General features: G+C 36.7%; 2 protein-coding genes across 3 annotated transcripts in view; one reads left to right on the top strand and one right to left on the bottom strand.

Moving 5' to 3' along the window:
* Positions 1–5: 5 nt before the first annotated feature.
* On the top strand, positions 6–7,798 carry SCRN3 (secernin 3; the record flags this gene model as incomplete). The annotated part of the gene is made up of 6 exons (XM_085322567.1): positions 6–223; positions 916–1,115; positions 1,804–2,016; positions 4,457–4,619; positions 4,967–5,147; positions 6,684–7,798. Coding segments are annotated over 6 exons (1,131 nt in total), but the record flags the coding sequence as incomplete, so codon positions are not given.
* A 1,204-nt stretch (positions 7,799–9,002) lies between these two features.
* GPR155 (G protein-coupled receptor 155) overlaps positions 9,003–15,968 on the bottom strand; it is a 36,185-nt gene continuing 29,219 nt past the window's right edge. For both annotated transcript variants that reach the window (XM_085322772.1, XM_085322765.1), the window contains exons 13-16: positions 15,147–15,242; positions 14,015–14,079; positions 13,249–13,386; positions 9,003–11,035 (exon numbers count right to left, since the gene is read on the bottom strand). In XM_085322772.1, the coding sequence (XP_085178898.1) occupies positions 10,813–11,035; positions 13,249–13,386; positions 14,015–14,079; positions 15,147–15,242 (522 nt within the window). In that variant the 3' untranslated portion in view covers positions 9,003–10,812. The remainder of the gene's footprint in view (positions 11,036–13,248; positions 13,387–14,014; positions 14,080–15,146; positions 15,243–15,968) is intronic.

Below are 15,968 nucleotides of genomic sequence, written 5' to 3'. Positions count from 1 at the left end.
GCCCGGCTGCGGCTCACCGGCGCCTGCCGCCGCGATTGCAGTGCACCTACGTCCAGGTGGAGCAGGCGGAGGAGACCTGCGCCGTGGTCCTGAGTCGGCCGGCCTGGCTCTGGGGAGCCGAAATGGGCGCTAACGAGCACGGCGTCTGCATCGGGAACGAAGCGGTCTGGGGACGGGAGGAGGTCGGCGACGAGGAGGCGCTTCTAGGCATGGATCTCGTAAGGTCCGCGCGGGCCGTCCGGCAAACGGGACTGCGTGCAAGCTTAGTTTTAAGGCGTCAGTCTTAGGGGAAGGGAGCACTTTCTGTGCACGCCCGTCTCTGCTGCTGCTCTAGCGGTGGCTAWAATCAAGCGTTTCTTGGCACAGCAGCGAGGTGACTTCTCTGGGAACCTCTGAGAGGCACCAGGCCCTAGAACAGCCCCCCCCGAGGAAATCGTGTAACGGCCTTCCCTCCGCGAAGCTGCTGTTGAACTGAAGCAGGCCGCCCAAGGCGCCCGGGCCTTCCCCGGAGCCTGTTTCCCTTTCCTATTTCCCCCACCTCACGCAGGTGCTTCCAGTTTCAGTCCTAGCTGCGCGCCCCCGTGTCGATAGTACGGGCGGCTTCTTTTGCCGGCCTCGCTGGGCGCCAGGGCGAGCCCCACAGCACGCAGTCAGCCAGGSCTTCGGGTCCGGCCGTCCCCTGGAGCCCTGCTCACCGAGGCGTTTCCTAGGCRCGCTCTCCTCTGCCTTTCTGTTTGGCTTCCCCCCACGCTAAGGATGTGCAGTCACTTTAAATGACCTGTGCCTGTCTCTCCCCAGATCACTTGGGCAGCAGACACACACAGAAAGAGCAATCCACTTCAACTTGAGTATTCCTGCTGAGTAGTTATATTCGAAGGGTTTAATTCCAAAGGTAATATCTTCTTTCTGTTCTAGGCTTGGACTTGAGAGAGCGGACACGGCTGAAAAGGCCCTTACTGTCATAGTTGATTTGCTAGAAAAATATGGACAGGGAGGAAACTGTATGGAGAGCCCTATGGCTTTTACATATCATAACAGTTTTCTGATAGCTGACAGAAAGGAGGCATGGGTACTGGAGACATCGGGAAAATACTGGGCAGCAGAAAAAGTAGAAGGTATGGACCTCTTCGTTAGGATTTTAAATATTCCCAGTGCACTGACCATTAACAATTCCCTACTTTTCATTTACCATTTAACTGAAGCATCAAAATAGGCTACACATACGTTCAACAACAGCRGAAGTTTCTTCCTAGGCCCTCAACACAGACAGGGAAGCAGTCTTACAGAGCAGCTGAGCCACCCCGAGGGGCCTTGTGAGAGTCCGAGTGACCACTTTTACACCTGGAAAAGGAGGATGGTAACATGGTCAGCATGAGAATAGCAGCAGTATGGACAATTTTAAGCCCAGCGGCAGTCAAATACAGTCATTTGGGGAATACTGCCAGGATCAGTGTGGTTGGGCCCTGAAGATACTAGCAGCTGGTTCTTCCACCAGACGCAGAARGACAAGCTAGGTCTTTGGACAGTCTAAGGCGAAGCATGTAGAGGTGGGAACGATCAGGACTGAACATGAAAAATGATGGTGGCAGTGAAAGTAAATGACTCAGTGCTGAGGCAGCAGTAAATTTTGATCTGAAGATGCACACAGATAGAGAGAGAGGGCCAAAAATAAACTACAGGATTGCATAGATCTTGTTGGAAACCCCTAAATGCTTCAATAAGCTAATAAGCTAAATGTAAAGAAAGTACCAAGAAAAAGCATTTGATACATTAAAACAATATTTTTCCTCACCTTAAAAACAGGTGGTGTGCGGAATATTTCCAATCAGCTCTCTATCACAACCAAGATTGACAGAGAACATCCAGAACTGAGGGAATATGCCAAAAGCAAGGGCTGGTGGGATGGGGAAAAGGAATTTGATTTTGCTGCCACATATTCTTACATAAATACTGCCAGAATGACCACATCCAGAGGCCGATACAGTGAAGGCTATAAACTTCTGAACAAACACAAAGGTATCATTCTTGTTTTATTTGTTTGTTTTTGTAGGAAATATGAAGTGTTGAGTAAGCTACRTTAGTTTAAATCACAAACAAACATCTGGTGTAGGGTTATCATTCATATGATTTGGTGAAACAGGAGAACTTACTAGAACAACTTTTTATTTAAAGGCAAACTGCTGAACTTTGAAATCTTTCATCCATTTTTGCCAGTTTGAGGTAGAGAAAATAAAAYGTAGGTCAAATATCAAACTCATACAGCTACAGTAATGACACTTAGAGGTCACATTATGGCCACACTGTTAAGTGGCCCATAAGACCTAGCTTTGTAACACTTTCACATTATTATTATTATCTCATTATTCACATTATTATTATTATTATTATATACATTATTATTTTATCTCTAAGAAAAAACAATGGCTAAAACCAGACTCTCCACAGTTTGCAACCACAAACAAAATCTTATTTACCACTTCAGTCTGTTCCTATTCATTACAAGCCTAAGACAATGGCACAGTGTTCATGTACATATTTTGTGTTTTATTTTTTGGCCTGTGTAGGAGATTTTTTTTTTTTAATCTTTATAACATTATAACCCTAACCTTGTTTACTCTAACAAAACACACACTCTGAGAACAGAATAAAGCAACTTTCTGTACTCTAAGCAGGTAYTCCTAATTGCTAACTTATCCACATAACGCTCCCTTTTCAGACTTCAGTAGAGAGAAGCTATTACTTCTAACTGCTTTCACGTGGCAGCTTTTTGCTGCAACTCAAAATTGCCTCTGTATTCACTTGTTCATTTGAAATAATTAATCTCTACCAAAATAAAATTGCACCCCTGTCTTTCTACTTACTTTGCTGAGCTTTATCAGACCAGTTTTAGCATTTAGTTAATGTGTAGGAATGAATTACCTTTTGCTGTCCTGCTCTAGTGATCATGTAAATCCCGCATTCATTTTGGGACTTACAAGTGCTGAATACTGAAAGCACTTTCATAATACCTGTATTTACCTGTATTATAACAATGCTAAGGGTCTATCAGTGTTTTCATTCTAAATCCCCATTTTCAGGTATTTACCAGAGCCATTATAAAATCGCACTAGGTATGCATGTGATCAGCCTCACATGGCTTCAGTTTATTCAGCTGTATTTCAGATAGGAGCCCTAAGTAAAAGCTRTTTGGTTTAAAGTAATGTTAAAATCACTGGTTTCTTATTTTACCCTTCCCAGCCTTTTCATTTACTGGCATTACATTTTTTTCTAGACAGTCTTCACCTTGTGAAGACCAKTTTTTAGATAAACATTATTTACATTCAAAAAATAAGCAATTGATTTTGAGGATACATGTTTTTTGACCTAGACTTTTTTTTACTGTTTTGTAATACCTTCTTTTCTGCTGGACAGGTTGCYGACTTGCAGCTGACAAACTAACTGCTGTTGCTTTTAATTTATTTGATTCAGCTAGTTTGCTGATTCGTTGAATTCTTTGACTTTCCCAGGCAACTGTGGGAATACTTTAGAGAAGAGCATTCTCTTGTTGAAATGTACTGCTGCATGCCTTGTTTACAGGCAATTTGCATTGTGTATAAGAAGAATTGGAGACATCTGACTTARCAGCAGTCTAATTATTATTAATACTTAAGAGAAAATAGCAAAGCAGTTTAAAATAAAAATCTTCATACAGCTAGAACTTCACCGAGAGAACCACTGTAAGATTAAATAGTATATGATATCTTCTATTATAAAAGGAGTGAACGAACAACTTCTTTTGTACTATAAGTACTCAGTCGGTACACCAAATCTTAAAAGAAAACTAGTGTAGATGCTGCCTGTTAGAATATTGGAGTGTGTGGGGATACAATACCACTCTAAGTATCTACAGTATACGTGATCAGCAAAAGCATTGAACATTAGCTGCAGAGACATATGGCCAAGGTTTCGTTTCACCTCATCTAAAGGAAGAACTATTTTCATAACGACATTTGGTGCTACACGTCACATAGGTGGTTGATCAAGGCTTCTTTACAAATGAACATACTATTGTAATTTCTGTTGATTCTGGGTATAGGAAACATGTTACTCTCTAGCAGATCATTTCAATTGTAATCTTGAAACCAAAGTACTTCAGCCTTYAGTCCAAGCTATTAATTTTCATCTGAAAAGTTGAATCTCCCCTCCTCCCATTTTTAGTACTTTTGAATCATAAATTTTAYAGCACTTTATCACCTACTCTTTGAAATAAATACTTTGGGGAAAACAAAAATAATATTTTTAAGTGTTACCTGTGATGGGTATGCTGATGAGATGACTTTTTTTTCCCCCACAGTATGGACAAACTAAGATTAGTATTGCCTAGTAAAGGAAAAAGCAGTCAGTTCTAGAGAACTTGCCATTTAGTTGATAGTATAAATACTGCTGTTTGTAAATAATTGTTTTGTATTTTAAATAGGCTCTATTACTGCTGAAGTAATGATGGAAATTCTTCGTGACAAAGAGAGTGGCATTAATATGGAAGGTGGATTTATGACAACTGGAAGTATGGTCTCTGTATTGCCTCAGGAGCCTAGTCTCCCGTGTATTCACTTCTTTACAGGMACTCCAGACCCTGAGAGGTGAYGTAGCAGCCAGTCATTAATACAACAAATTGCAAATATCTAAATGAAAAGTAAATRTAATTKGWCMAATTAYATTTCTTCTGTTATTTTTGCTGAAAAATATTTATAAAGTCAAAAAGTAAGGGGAACAGAATGCATAAAATCTTGAGGGTCTTGTTGCATGCATTACTAATGTAACCTACTTAGTGAAACTGAATTAAAATGGGTTAGGAGATTGTTCTTAAAACTTCTTCCGTGAGAAGAAAAAGAAATAGAATTAAAAAAAAATACAGCAATCTACTGACTTGGCAATTCTCATAAAACTGTATCAGTAAAAGGATATTTGTTCTATTTTCTCTTTCTAGATCTGTATTTAAACCTTTCATTTTTGTGCCCAATATTACACCGTTATTAAAAACCAGCTCCCCTACATTTGGTCATGATGATCCAGTTAAGAAGCAGCCACGTTTTCAGACAAAGCCAGATCGAAGACATGAGCTCTATAAAAAACATGAAAGTGCTGCTGCAGTTATGGAAACTACCAAGGTATGTTGATTAAATTAGATTTCAATGCAAGCAGGTGGTTTATATAAGCTTCTTGCTCACGTTTTGTTAATATAATACCATTTAATGCCCTTTGATGGTGAAGAACACTGTGGTGCATCAGAGGCCATTTCTTTTTGGCATCTGGCAGGCATATGTTTCAGAAATTCTGAAAAATCACAACTAATGCTTTGCTGCACCCCTGRGCTTAGTCCCAAGGTGGATATCTGTCCTGCTCATCTTGCAGAGAAGCAAGCCACACATACTCTCCTGCACAAGTCAGACAGTGGGGAAGGTGTTGAGCTGGAGGCAAATGTGCAGCTCTTGATAACAGTACTTAAAACTCTTCAAGGATGTCATGCCTTTTAGCTGTGCTTGGTATCACAGACTTACTCAAGTACTCCCTGTGGTGTCAGACCAGCTATTTTTGTCTTTTACTTAGTTTCCCTGAGTGTTCCAGGTTAAATATTATTGATTTAATGTAATGACTTTTTAAACCAAATTTTAACTAATTCTTGTGAGGATGTTGGCTATTATGGGATGTCACTTCTGAGGTCAGTGTTAGTCTCACTAAAACTTAAAAGCTTAATCAGACCCCCCCCCCTTTTTTTCTTTTAGAAATAGCTTTCCTTGGTGCGATTAGTTGCTTTGTCCCCATCATCCATGCAACCTTCAACTCCTGTCATAAAGGCAGTTCCTTCTGGTAGTATATTGAGTAGACTCCTTTTTTTTTCCTGCCTTTTGCTTCTTTTTTTYCCCCTCTTTGCCTCTTCCTTCCCCTAGTGCTAGCGTTTGTTTTCCCATCCATAAAATTAGCATCTCATTGACAGTCATAGTGATACTGTCACTAGTACATCCTCTTAAGATAATGTCWGCAACAAGAAGTACCAAGTGCTAACATCAGATAGAACTAGAAATATGCTTGCAGCACAGTAGTAGTATATAGCTCAATAACAGTGGATAGTTATGAGGAACCTAATTTTGATGACAGGTGGCAACATGGAAGTGGCAGTACGTAACTGTCTGAAACATTTAAACAGTACTCTGAAGTAACCAAATCAATGTGGCTATAAACAGTTTACAAAGAGAAACTTCCATATGTAGAAAGACACTAGGAAGTGAAACTTAGAAGCAAAGATCAGTGGACAGACAGGGAGATGGTTGCCCTATTTGAAAGCTCTTATCCAAGACTAAACAAGCTTTTGAACTGAGAAGGTACATAGATACACRTTCTGCAAAATGGACAACAAACAGCCCACTTAAGTTTTGCTAGCATAAATACCTGGAGCAGCATTTAGTTTTTTTTCCTGTCAGGTCACGAGACAAGGAGTGTATAATATTGTAGGGAGATGAAGTACTAGATTTTAGAAAGGAAGCACTGATCCAAGTAAATCTGCCATGGTGCTGTCTTCTACCAAAAACAGCTTGTACCCTAGAAACAATTAAGAGGTTAAATAACGACTATAAAACAGTTTTGTTAGGGTGAACACTACATAGAKCTATAGAACTCTAGTGAAATATGGACTTCTCTTTTTGCAGGGAAAAGGTAAAAAGATGCTGGAACAGATGCGGAAGTTGGAGAAACAGAAAATCAGTGAAATGGAATCAATCTTGCAAAACAGAAGTCTTAATGTTAACCAAGATGCTAGCCTTTTTTCACAGTGTGTAGAAGAAGAACTCAAAGTATATACATAAAGCTACTATTTGAATGCAGTATAATTCTGTTTTATGATTACCTCTTTTAATTAAGTGGATACATAGATTACATCTTATTTTTGATATACCAATTACTATGGATGCTTTTAGAGATGTGGATTCATATTTGGGCTAAACAGTATGAAGCAATGCTAAAAGAGCTAGAGAGTAGCTTTGTCTATGAGTGGCATGCAGCTGCCAGCAGAGGTTGATTTGCCAAMAAGCTGAGCAGCAGTTAGAAACCAAGTTATTTGATTTACTTACCTGGACTAGATTGCCTATGAGAACCCCTTCGTTGGATGAAGAACAACAACTCTGATTTGGACAACTCCCTTCTATTTATACACTTATGTATAGCTTTTATTATAGAGATTATCATCRTAGGAGAATTTCATGTTGTCTGAATTAAAATGACAACACTGGATAACTTCCTAAAACACAGAAGTTGTGCTGAGTAAAAAGGAAAGTGATATGCAAGTCAAGCAAGATCGATTTCCAGATTGTTTGATAAAGCCTTTTAAGATRTGTTTTGTATGTAAACCTTCTACTCCTTTAATGCAAACTGAGAGTATGAGTCYAAGGTATATTAAAACCAAGTCAGTTACAACTGTACAATAATTTGCTTGAAAATCTGATTACATGAAATTCAACAATTGAGGTGTCCTGGAAGTTACCATAGTTAGCTTTTCACTTCCCTATCTTGCTATTTTACCCACCCTTAATCTGAAAAATATTTCATGTATTGGTCTACAGGGTACTGACTAAAAACAATGTGATGTCTGGAGATGGATGAAGTGATGGGCAACAAAGTACAGGATATTTTGCTACCCTGCTCCCTGGTATTTCATACTTTTAGAATACATGCAGTGCAAAATACAAAACAACAATGAGATCAACAGGAAAAAAAGCTCTTATAAATAAATAATTAMAAGCATACATTAAAAAAACAATGTCCTCTAGAGGGCAGTCTTTGTCTGTTTTTAATTTAGAAAAATATCTTTCTGTTTATTTTAAAAGAACCAAAGCTTTATAAAGGATTATTCCTCAAAAAATGTACTAAAAATGCTACTTAGAAAACTCTTGAAAATTATCATATCCACTCTTCTCCATTATCACAATGATTTTGAGATTACTGCTAGAAAAAAAAGAGTTCAAGAATTTTTGCTATAGAGACCCCTGGACTTGCATGCTCAGTGGATGCTTTAATTGAATCATAACGAATTAAAAGAGATCTACCCCAAACCAACCATTCTTCAAAATGAAAGCACTCATGGCATCACTGACYCCATCTTTAAAGGAAAACTATTTCTAATCACCAAAAATTCATAMATCAAACCAACATAAAATCATCAACTACTTTTAACACTTTCTGGTGCTCACTGTTGGAAGCCAATATTTATCAGATATTTTCAGGGTTAATAACTTCSTAATATCCTTCAAAGTCTACTCCTAGCTTCCAGAAGGACCTAGTGATTCAGAAATAGGATTAAGTTATTCTGTATTTAATTCATAGTTTCTTTCATCAAGTTATTARTCATCATAGACTCTAATTGGATTAATGGTAGGATATCAGCATCACAATGTTACGCAGAATTTAGTGTCAATTATTTAAATATGTTCTCTTCACAAGATTTGTAACAAAAGACCTCCATACACAGACATTTTGAGTAATTTCTTTCTTAAAAACAGATACATGTTATTAAAATCTAGGGAACATTAGATTATCAAAAGGAAAGCAACAGCAGGACATAAGATGGAAAGGAGAGAGAATAGAGTGCGAGAATGATAACTACACTCGACTGGAAAACTGAGTAAACAGCAACTTCTTGAACACTCAAATAATTTTCCAAAATAAAAAAAAAYATATATATATTTGGGAAGCGATCAATGTGAAACATTCTTAAAGATATGAATTAGCTCCTCACTGGTATCAATAGCAGGAAGGCTGCTAGAAGAGAACTGTTATCTCTATGTGAACGCTCATTACTGCTTGTTAACATCCTCTTGTCTTCTGCCTACTTAAAAAACATAAGAGCGTATTTAAGAAATACCAAAAATCCAAGAGCAACTTCAACAAATTTAACAGAAAATTGYATTTCTTGTAATATTTGACATGCACATGTAGCTCTCCCACACCTCACATCACACCAAAACTCAGAACTCTGAAATCAAACAACAGATTTATTGAGAAGTTACAGTTTTTAGAAGCCGGACATACAGCTTCTCAATCCATGTATATCTAATTATTCCAAAATAATTTATGTAGTTGTTTTCAACAGTCGTAACAGAAATACTCTATTGTTTTCCTTTGTGGTTTATAAGCCGGAACCTGCTACAAATGTCAATCACTGTAGTTAGAAGTACATAAGATATGCCACTTYGTATAATAGCATATGTATGCAGTAGGATACTATTATGTTTCTGTACACACTGCAGATGTGTACAGACTGATTGACTTTGATAGTAAAAGGAACTCTTTTCCAAAAGTTTAAGTCTTGCATGGAGTTACAGTTACCATAAAAAGACTGTTTCTTGAACAGTAGTTTATGCTATTAAAACTACTTTTAATTCTTAATACAAAGCAGACTCATATGTAGGTACAGTAAAATTCATGTATTAAAAAAATTAAAAGACTTTTTTAAAAAGGGAGAGAGAAGTTATTAATAAGTTTGGCTATTCCAGATGAGATAAGGATTTTTTTTTTTTTTTTTTTTTTTTTTTTTTTTTTTAGGTTTTTTTTTTTTTCTTTACCAATTAAAAGGTTTATGTGGACAAATAAATGCTGTTCTTGCAATTCTAAAAGGGCAGCAGTAATAACTATCAAATACTACGGTTTAACCATTTCAAAATACTGTAGGAGATGCACGGATTCTCAGATTCTACTTCCAGTGCACAGGAATCTGAATGACACTAGAGTAACTATTTAAACATCACATGAAGATACMTGAGGTCTATTAGAAAGTTTTATGGCAACCAATATTAAAATTGTAAGAACTTTAGGTATTACAAAGCCTAATCCAGACGTTCAGTTAGGATTCTTTATAGAATGGATTTAAAAGTCATTGCAGTACTTTTAAAAGGTTTTATGATTTGATAAAATTTTTGGTCTTGACTCGTGCAGGTATCCAAGGCTTCCATAACTTCTCTATTTGAGACTGGCACTTCTGGATTAAAATGGAGAAGCTAATTTCAGAAGGCAAAACCTACTCTTTACAAAGCTGTTACTACCACCAAAAGGCAAAATTTCAAAACCAACTGTTTATGCTAAACTCCAGTATATTCCTTCCTAATTGGGAGTTTTATTTTTACATGTTTTTAAGACTTCCTCAGCTTTAATCTTCTGACATCATAATCATCGTCACAACAATTATGCCATTATGAATGGAGGATTTTTTTAAGAGAGAAAAAAACTGCCTGMTCTGAGATGTAAACAGCTGAGAAAAGTTCCTGGTGTTGAACAAGGGTACAAAGTAGTAAGAGTGTGGGTATGATGGAAGAACTCCTGCTTTTATTAAGTCAGTGGAAATGCTGACCTTAAATAGGGATCAAGATTTCATCACACTAAATAAATACTGAAAACATAGAAGAACATAAAATATTCCCAACATTCATTTTTTTTTCCATTGTGGCACCAGTCACTAAATCTGCTGTTATAGTATGTCTGTAATATGACAGTGAAACACATGATTTTACTATTCGTTACACTCAAAATGGAAAGAAAAAACCCCTCTAAATATGGAGCATTGTGTTTTGTTACAGTTGCATTCTGCTTTGAATGCTCTGTAATAATACCACTTGCTACTATTTTCTTCAGAATAGACACAAATAGAACTACATTTCTTACGCTTTCCAAGAGAGAATTGCACAATTCTCCGAGGGCCCTGAGAAAGAAATCCTTTCTGTTCCAGTGGTCAAGACAAGGGCGAACACAACCGTCTCCTCTAACTGCCTATCTTCTGCGTAGGTGCCCAGATCAATGTYGCTCAACTGCAGCAGATCTCTTTTGAATAAAGCGGTAATACAAGTATTCATCCCGAAATTCAAATTCATTTGTAATATGCTGCACGACRCCTCCTTTCACCAGTCTGTCTCCATACATCACAGCTTCACCACGGTCAGARGCAAGGCCAACTCGCATGAGCCAGTTTACCAGGTCACAGCCGAAGAAGATGCCAGTGGAGATCTTTGCACTACACCTGTATGTCAAAGGAATGATTCACCCACATGTTCTGTAAATCTGGTACCACCACTGCACGATGGGGAAAGGCAAGGAAAAATAGCAGGAAACAAGGAAAGACATCATGATAGTTAAGAGTATGTTAGAAGCGAACTTGCAAGCTTTGTATATTAGGGACATGCCAACGATCACTACCTTTTCCTACAGACACTTTAATGAAAAGCAAAATCTACATACCAAGTTATTTTAGGCCTGTGCAAATAAGCTACAATTAACATAAATAGCAATTTTTCTACAAACATACACAGTGTAATTCTGTTTATTGAATACTTACTTCCCATGTATTCATTAGCATGACCATCTCTGCAGCAAAACAGCCAATTTGAGTGCAGTGTGCCTGCAGCATCAGCAACTCAAGCAGCACTTTAATGCCATTTGATAATTTCTCTTCAGTTTTAAACTTACATATTAGATAATMGGTATTGTATATATAAGCTCCTTGCTTATATATATATATAAAATATATATATATATATAGCAAATAAAAATCATTTAACTTGCATATCTGGTTCAATATTTACAGAGGCAGTACTAAGAATAAAAAAAAAATTACAAGTTTAAAGTCATTTATTTTTACATATTTATGAGGCAATACCACTAACATTGACATAGTAGCAGTAAAAATACCATTTAGAAGTTTACCTGCAGCAATGAATGTTTTTGGTTACCTAAAATCTGTTCTATGGAACCCAAGTGCAAGGTTTCTGAAGATGATTAACAGCTACACAAGACTGGAAAWATCAATGAACTTCTTTTTCTATTTTTTAAATTAAAACAGCAGGGCCTTAGAGCAAGTGTTAATGTCTATTAGTAGAGAAACAAAAAATAAATAAAAGCCATGATCACAAGGTCTCAGTTACATTAAATTTAAATCAAAGAGGATTAGGATAAAGTTAAATTAAAATAAGAAAATACATGCTTTCTTTTAACTTTTAAGGGGAAATAAGACATGAAATTAGTTCTACATAAATAAAATTAAAACAATTGAGCAACCAATGTCAGATCTGGATGTATTCTCAGATGATACATGATTAAAAATACGAAACAAAACAAAGATCAACAAGCAAGCGAACAGCCAAAAGCCCAAGAAACCACAACAGCAGTGGGAGCACAGGAAACCTGAGATGTAAAACCTGTCCTATTTCAAAACAAACATTTTCTGGCACATCTTTTCCGTCTGGGCATGAAAGAAGGAAAGCCTTGAACTGCCATAGATCATCATTCTGAAGATGATGAAGGAAGAAGAAAAAAAGAAAAAAGTTCTACTTGAAAGCTCACAACACATGAAAAGTGGAAATGCCTTATTAGAACAATTCTGCATGTCTCAACTTTATTTAGTAAATATTTGAAAACAGGAAGAATCTTTTATCATCTTGCTCCCACTGCTTCTGTCTGCATTTCTGYTCTTCCCATCTACCTACATACACTTGAATAAATACTTATCAGTCTGGGTACCATAACTTGTATCTGAAAGCTTTGTTGAGCTCACAGATTAAGTACTACAACTCATGAGAGGAATGAGTAAAACAAATTATATGAATTCAGAAGGAGTAAAGGTCCTAAAAACACTATAATCTCACATACTGAATGACCTCTAAGAACACACAGAATTCAGTAGCAGCAACATGCACAAAAGCTTTTGCCTCCTGTAAAGGCTCTTAGTTAGCAAAAATTCTTTCATATAAATAGTGACACCTTCTCAATCCCAAAATAAAACAAATGGAAACTAATAAGAAAACATTCCAAAACACTTGAATATTTTAAACAGAGATTTTTTTTCTTAAAAGGAAGATTCACTCAAGTTTGACAAAACTTCATAGACACAAACTCGKTTAAAGCCACTGTCACATGCATTTCTTCAAAAAGTTTTTGTCTTTGAAACTCCAGCTAAATGTAAAAAACTGAGGCCACATTTTAATGCAAATTATGAAACTTTCGATTACTTTTACAAAACCTAGATGGGACAACGTGGTAATTTGAACTTCAATGATTCAGCTTGAGACTGGAAACATTTCTCTAAATGTTATTGCTAAATTCTTAATCCTGACTGTGATATTTGAATAACTTTGCCAGAACAGGAATCATCCACAGAAACCTTAAACTACATTTCATTACTCTAAAAGGTGAGCTGTGACCCTTGTAACAGCTCATACACACAAGAGGAAACCTTACCTTCTGCCTCTGACAATGCTTCTGACACAGTGATCTCTGTGATAGCGAACAAACTGTTGACAGGTCATCCTGATTTCCTCAGGAAGAGAAGGATCTGTATGCCCTGCTGCTTCTCTACCTCCCCAGAGAAATTCAAGTCTTAAAAACAATAAACAGGACAATAAAAAGAGCAATTCAACAAACTGCACTTGTTTCTATATAATCTTCCTAATGTATTATTGCAGAGGTTTTACTCTAGGCTTAAGCAGAAGGAAAGACAGAAAGTAGCTGGGAGCTGGGATCTAGCTGTAAGTCGAAGACAGCTTTGTATAGCTTTGTGCCTTTACGCTGAGGTACCAACAAAAATCTCCATCCACACAAAGAACTTCCCTTACGTCACGAATACAGGACATAAAACAGTGATAACAGAATTTGGTTCAGCATTCATATCTAAGGTTTTATTTATTAGCTGAAATTATTTCTGAAGACCCATCACACTCGCTGATCCAATCACGTGTTGCACCATCATTAGGTAACAAAGATCTTGTCTATGGGGGCCTGCAGGACTTTTGTCTACGGCAGTGCCATTAGGGTAGCGACATACACCCATGCAGAGGGAACTGCAATTAGCTCTCCACAGCTAGGAAAGGACAAAAATTTTGAAAATAAAAAAAAAAAGATAGGAAAGAGAATGAAAACTGAGGTGGTAGTGAACATTCAAAGTCCTTTTCAAATAATAATTATTAATAATTAAGTTTCTAGGCATATGTATAAAGATTCTATTTACCTTCGCTTGCATGGCAGAATGATTAAATGTTTATCTAAGCCAAAAATACCAAAGGAAATAAAGCCCTGGAGGAAGAATACAGAAATAGCAATATTATGAAAATATTTCTGTTTTAGTTTGTAAAGAACAGAACAAAATATTAACAATTCATTGACAAAAACATGCGCATATATGTGTGCATGTGTGTGTGTAAAAAAAAAAAAAAAAAGCCCTTCTTCAGCCAGAATACATGTGCAAAAATTATCTTTCTTCTCTGGACACCATTAGAAATGTATTTTGTTTCTGGTTTGATCTTTCATTTGAGCCTTAAAAAGATTAATACATAAAGTTTTATCAAAGAAACTCTCCAAGAAACAGAGTTCAGTAAATCTACTGCTGTGACATCCCATCTGACATTCAAAGCACCAGGATCTTTACATAACCAGTTATTTAAATCTCTCCTTACTAATGTCAAGAGGAGAACTGACTGATTGTAATTTACACACTACAATACTTTCCAATTAATTCCTTTTCTGCACTGTCTAGGAATCAAGGCTAGTATGAATACTGGATACTGCACTGCTTCTTGTTGGCTCACTTGTCTGTGCATCTGCAAAGTATTCCTCCTGTATTTACACTAAGACTGCCTTGCCTTTCTCACCCTCAGAAGTAACAAAGCTAATCTGTGTCATTTTACACYGAAATAAGTTAGGAACATTTACGCATTTAATTCTCAGGCATTAGTTAATACAGCAGTAATTAAAACTAAAGAGGTAATAATTTGAAGCCTTATAGACAAAATATTCTTATAGTCTTTTTGCACCCATTTAGTTATAGTGGTGTAATTTCACAGAAGTTACACTGGTGAGACTTTCTGGAGCAGATACGCTAAAATCCCACTCAGTTTCTACAAGCATTTGGCACTCAGTTGTCCCTTGTGCCTTGGAAGTGTTTATCTCAAATGTACATAAAACAACTGTGTCATGATAAGAAAATTATCAAGGCAAAATAAAAAGTTCAGGAAAACATGTATATAAACATGAAGAGCTTATGTATCAGCACTGTTTGAGGACTTCAGCTTAAATTGCCTGTTACAACACGTGCTGCAGCACTCACTAACAAAGTCACTGTYAGAATAAACATTGATAAGTACCTGGCCAAAATTAAATACTGCACAAAAGAATTGCAGTTCCACATAGAGCCTTCCAGGTTCTTGGTTGAACAGCCACCATAAGCAACTGGAAAGATTCTGTTGGGGGTGGGGGTGAGGGGGTGGGGTAGGAGAAGGAAAAAAAAAAAAAAAAAAAGTCCACACACAAATCAAAATCTATTCCCAAAAGAAGAAAACTTTCTTACTCCTCACATGGTAATAGACTCTTGCTCAATTTTCACTGTCTTTATGTAACAAATTATTCAAATAAAAACAAATAAGAGGGAATAAACATCTTAAAACATCATTTTAGTTAGGCTCAATAGTTATAATAAAAGGAGTGTGCTTGATTTTAAATAAAAACAACAACAAAGTAAAATATTAGTGTGGAGGTCCTGCCCTTTTACATGTTTATATAAGGAACTTGTTCCAAGCATACTTAGATAGTCAGCCTAAAACAGATTGACAGTAAAACACTGCAAATCTATGTGGATCAATATTGTCTTTAGGTCTGTTTAGCTGAAACTAGCGCTTTCTGCACWTTTTCTACATAGTTAAGATTGTGGTAAGCTGAACCACACTACTTTAGCTATTTAAGATGCCCGATAAAAGAAAAAACCTCCAAAGTTAAGCCCTTTGTTTGTAAAGGTCAATTTTGTAATATAGTTGCTCTCATTTCATAGTATCTAAGTAACCATTCAGCTACAATTTAAAAGGTGGGGCATCTCTTACTGTAAAGATGTAAAACACGTATGTTAGCATGAAATATTTGTTACAGGAAAAATCTTTCCTTTAACTAAGTTAGTAAGTCCTGAAAAGTAACAG

Source organism: Rhea americana, unplaced genomic scaffold (genome assembly GCF_003343005.1).
Source record: "Rhea americana isolate MKP2758 unplaced genomic scaffold, rheAme1 scaffold_12, whole genome shotgun sequence".
Classification (NCBI taxonomy): domain Eukaryota; kingdom Metazoa; phylum Chordata; class Aves; order Rheiformes; family Rheidae; genus Rhea; species Rhea americana.
Note: the sequence above shows the minus strand (reverse complement) of the source record. Positions and strands in the feature narration are given on the sequence as shown.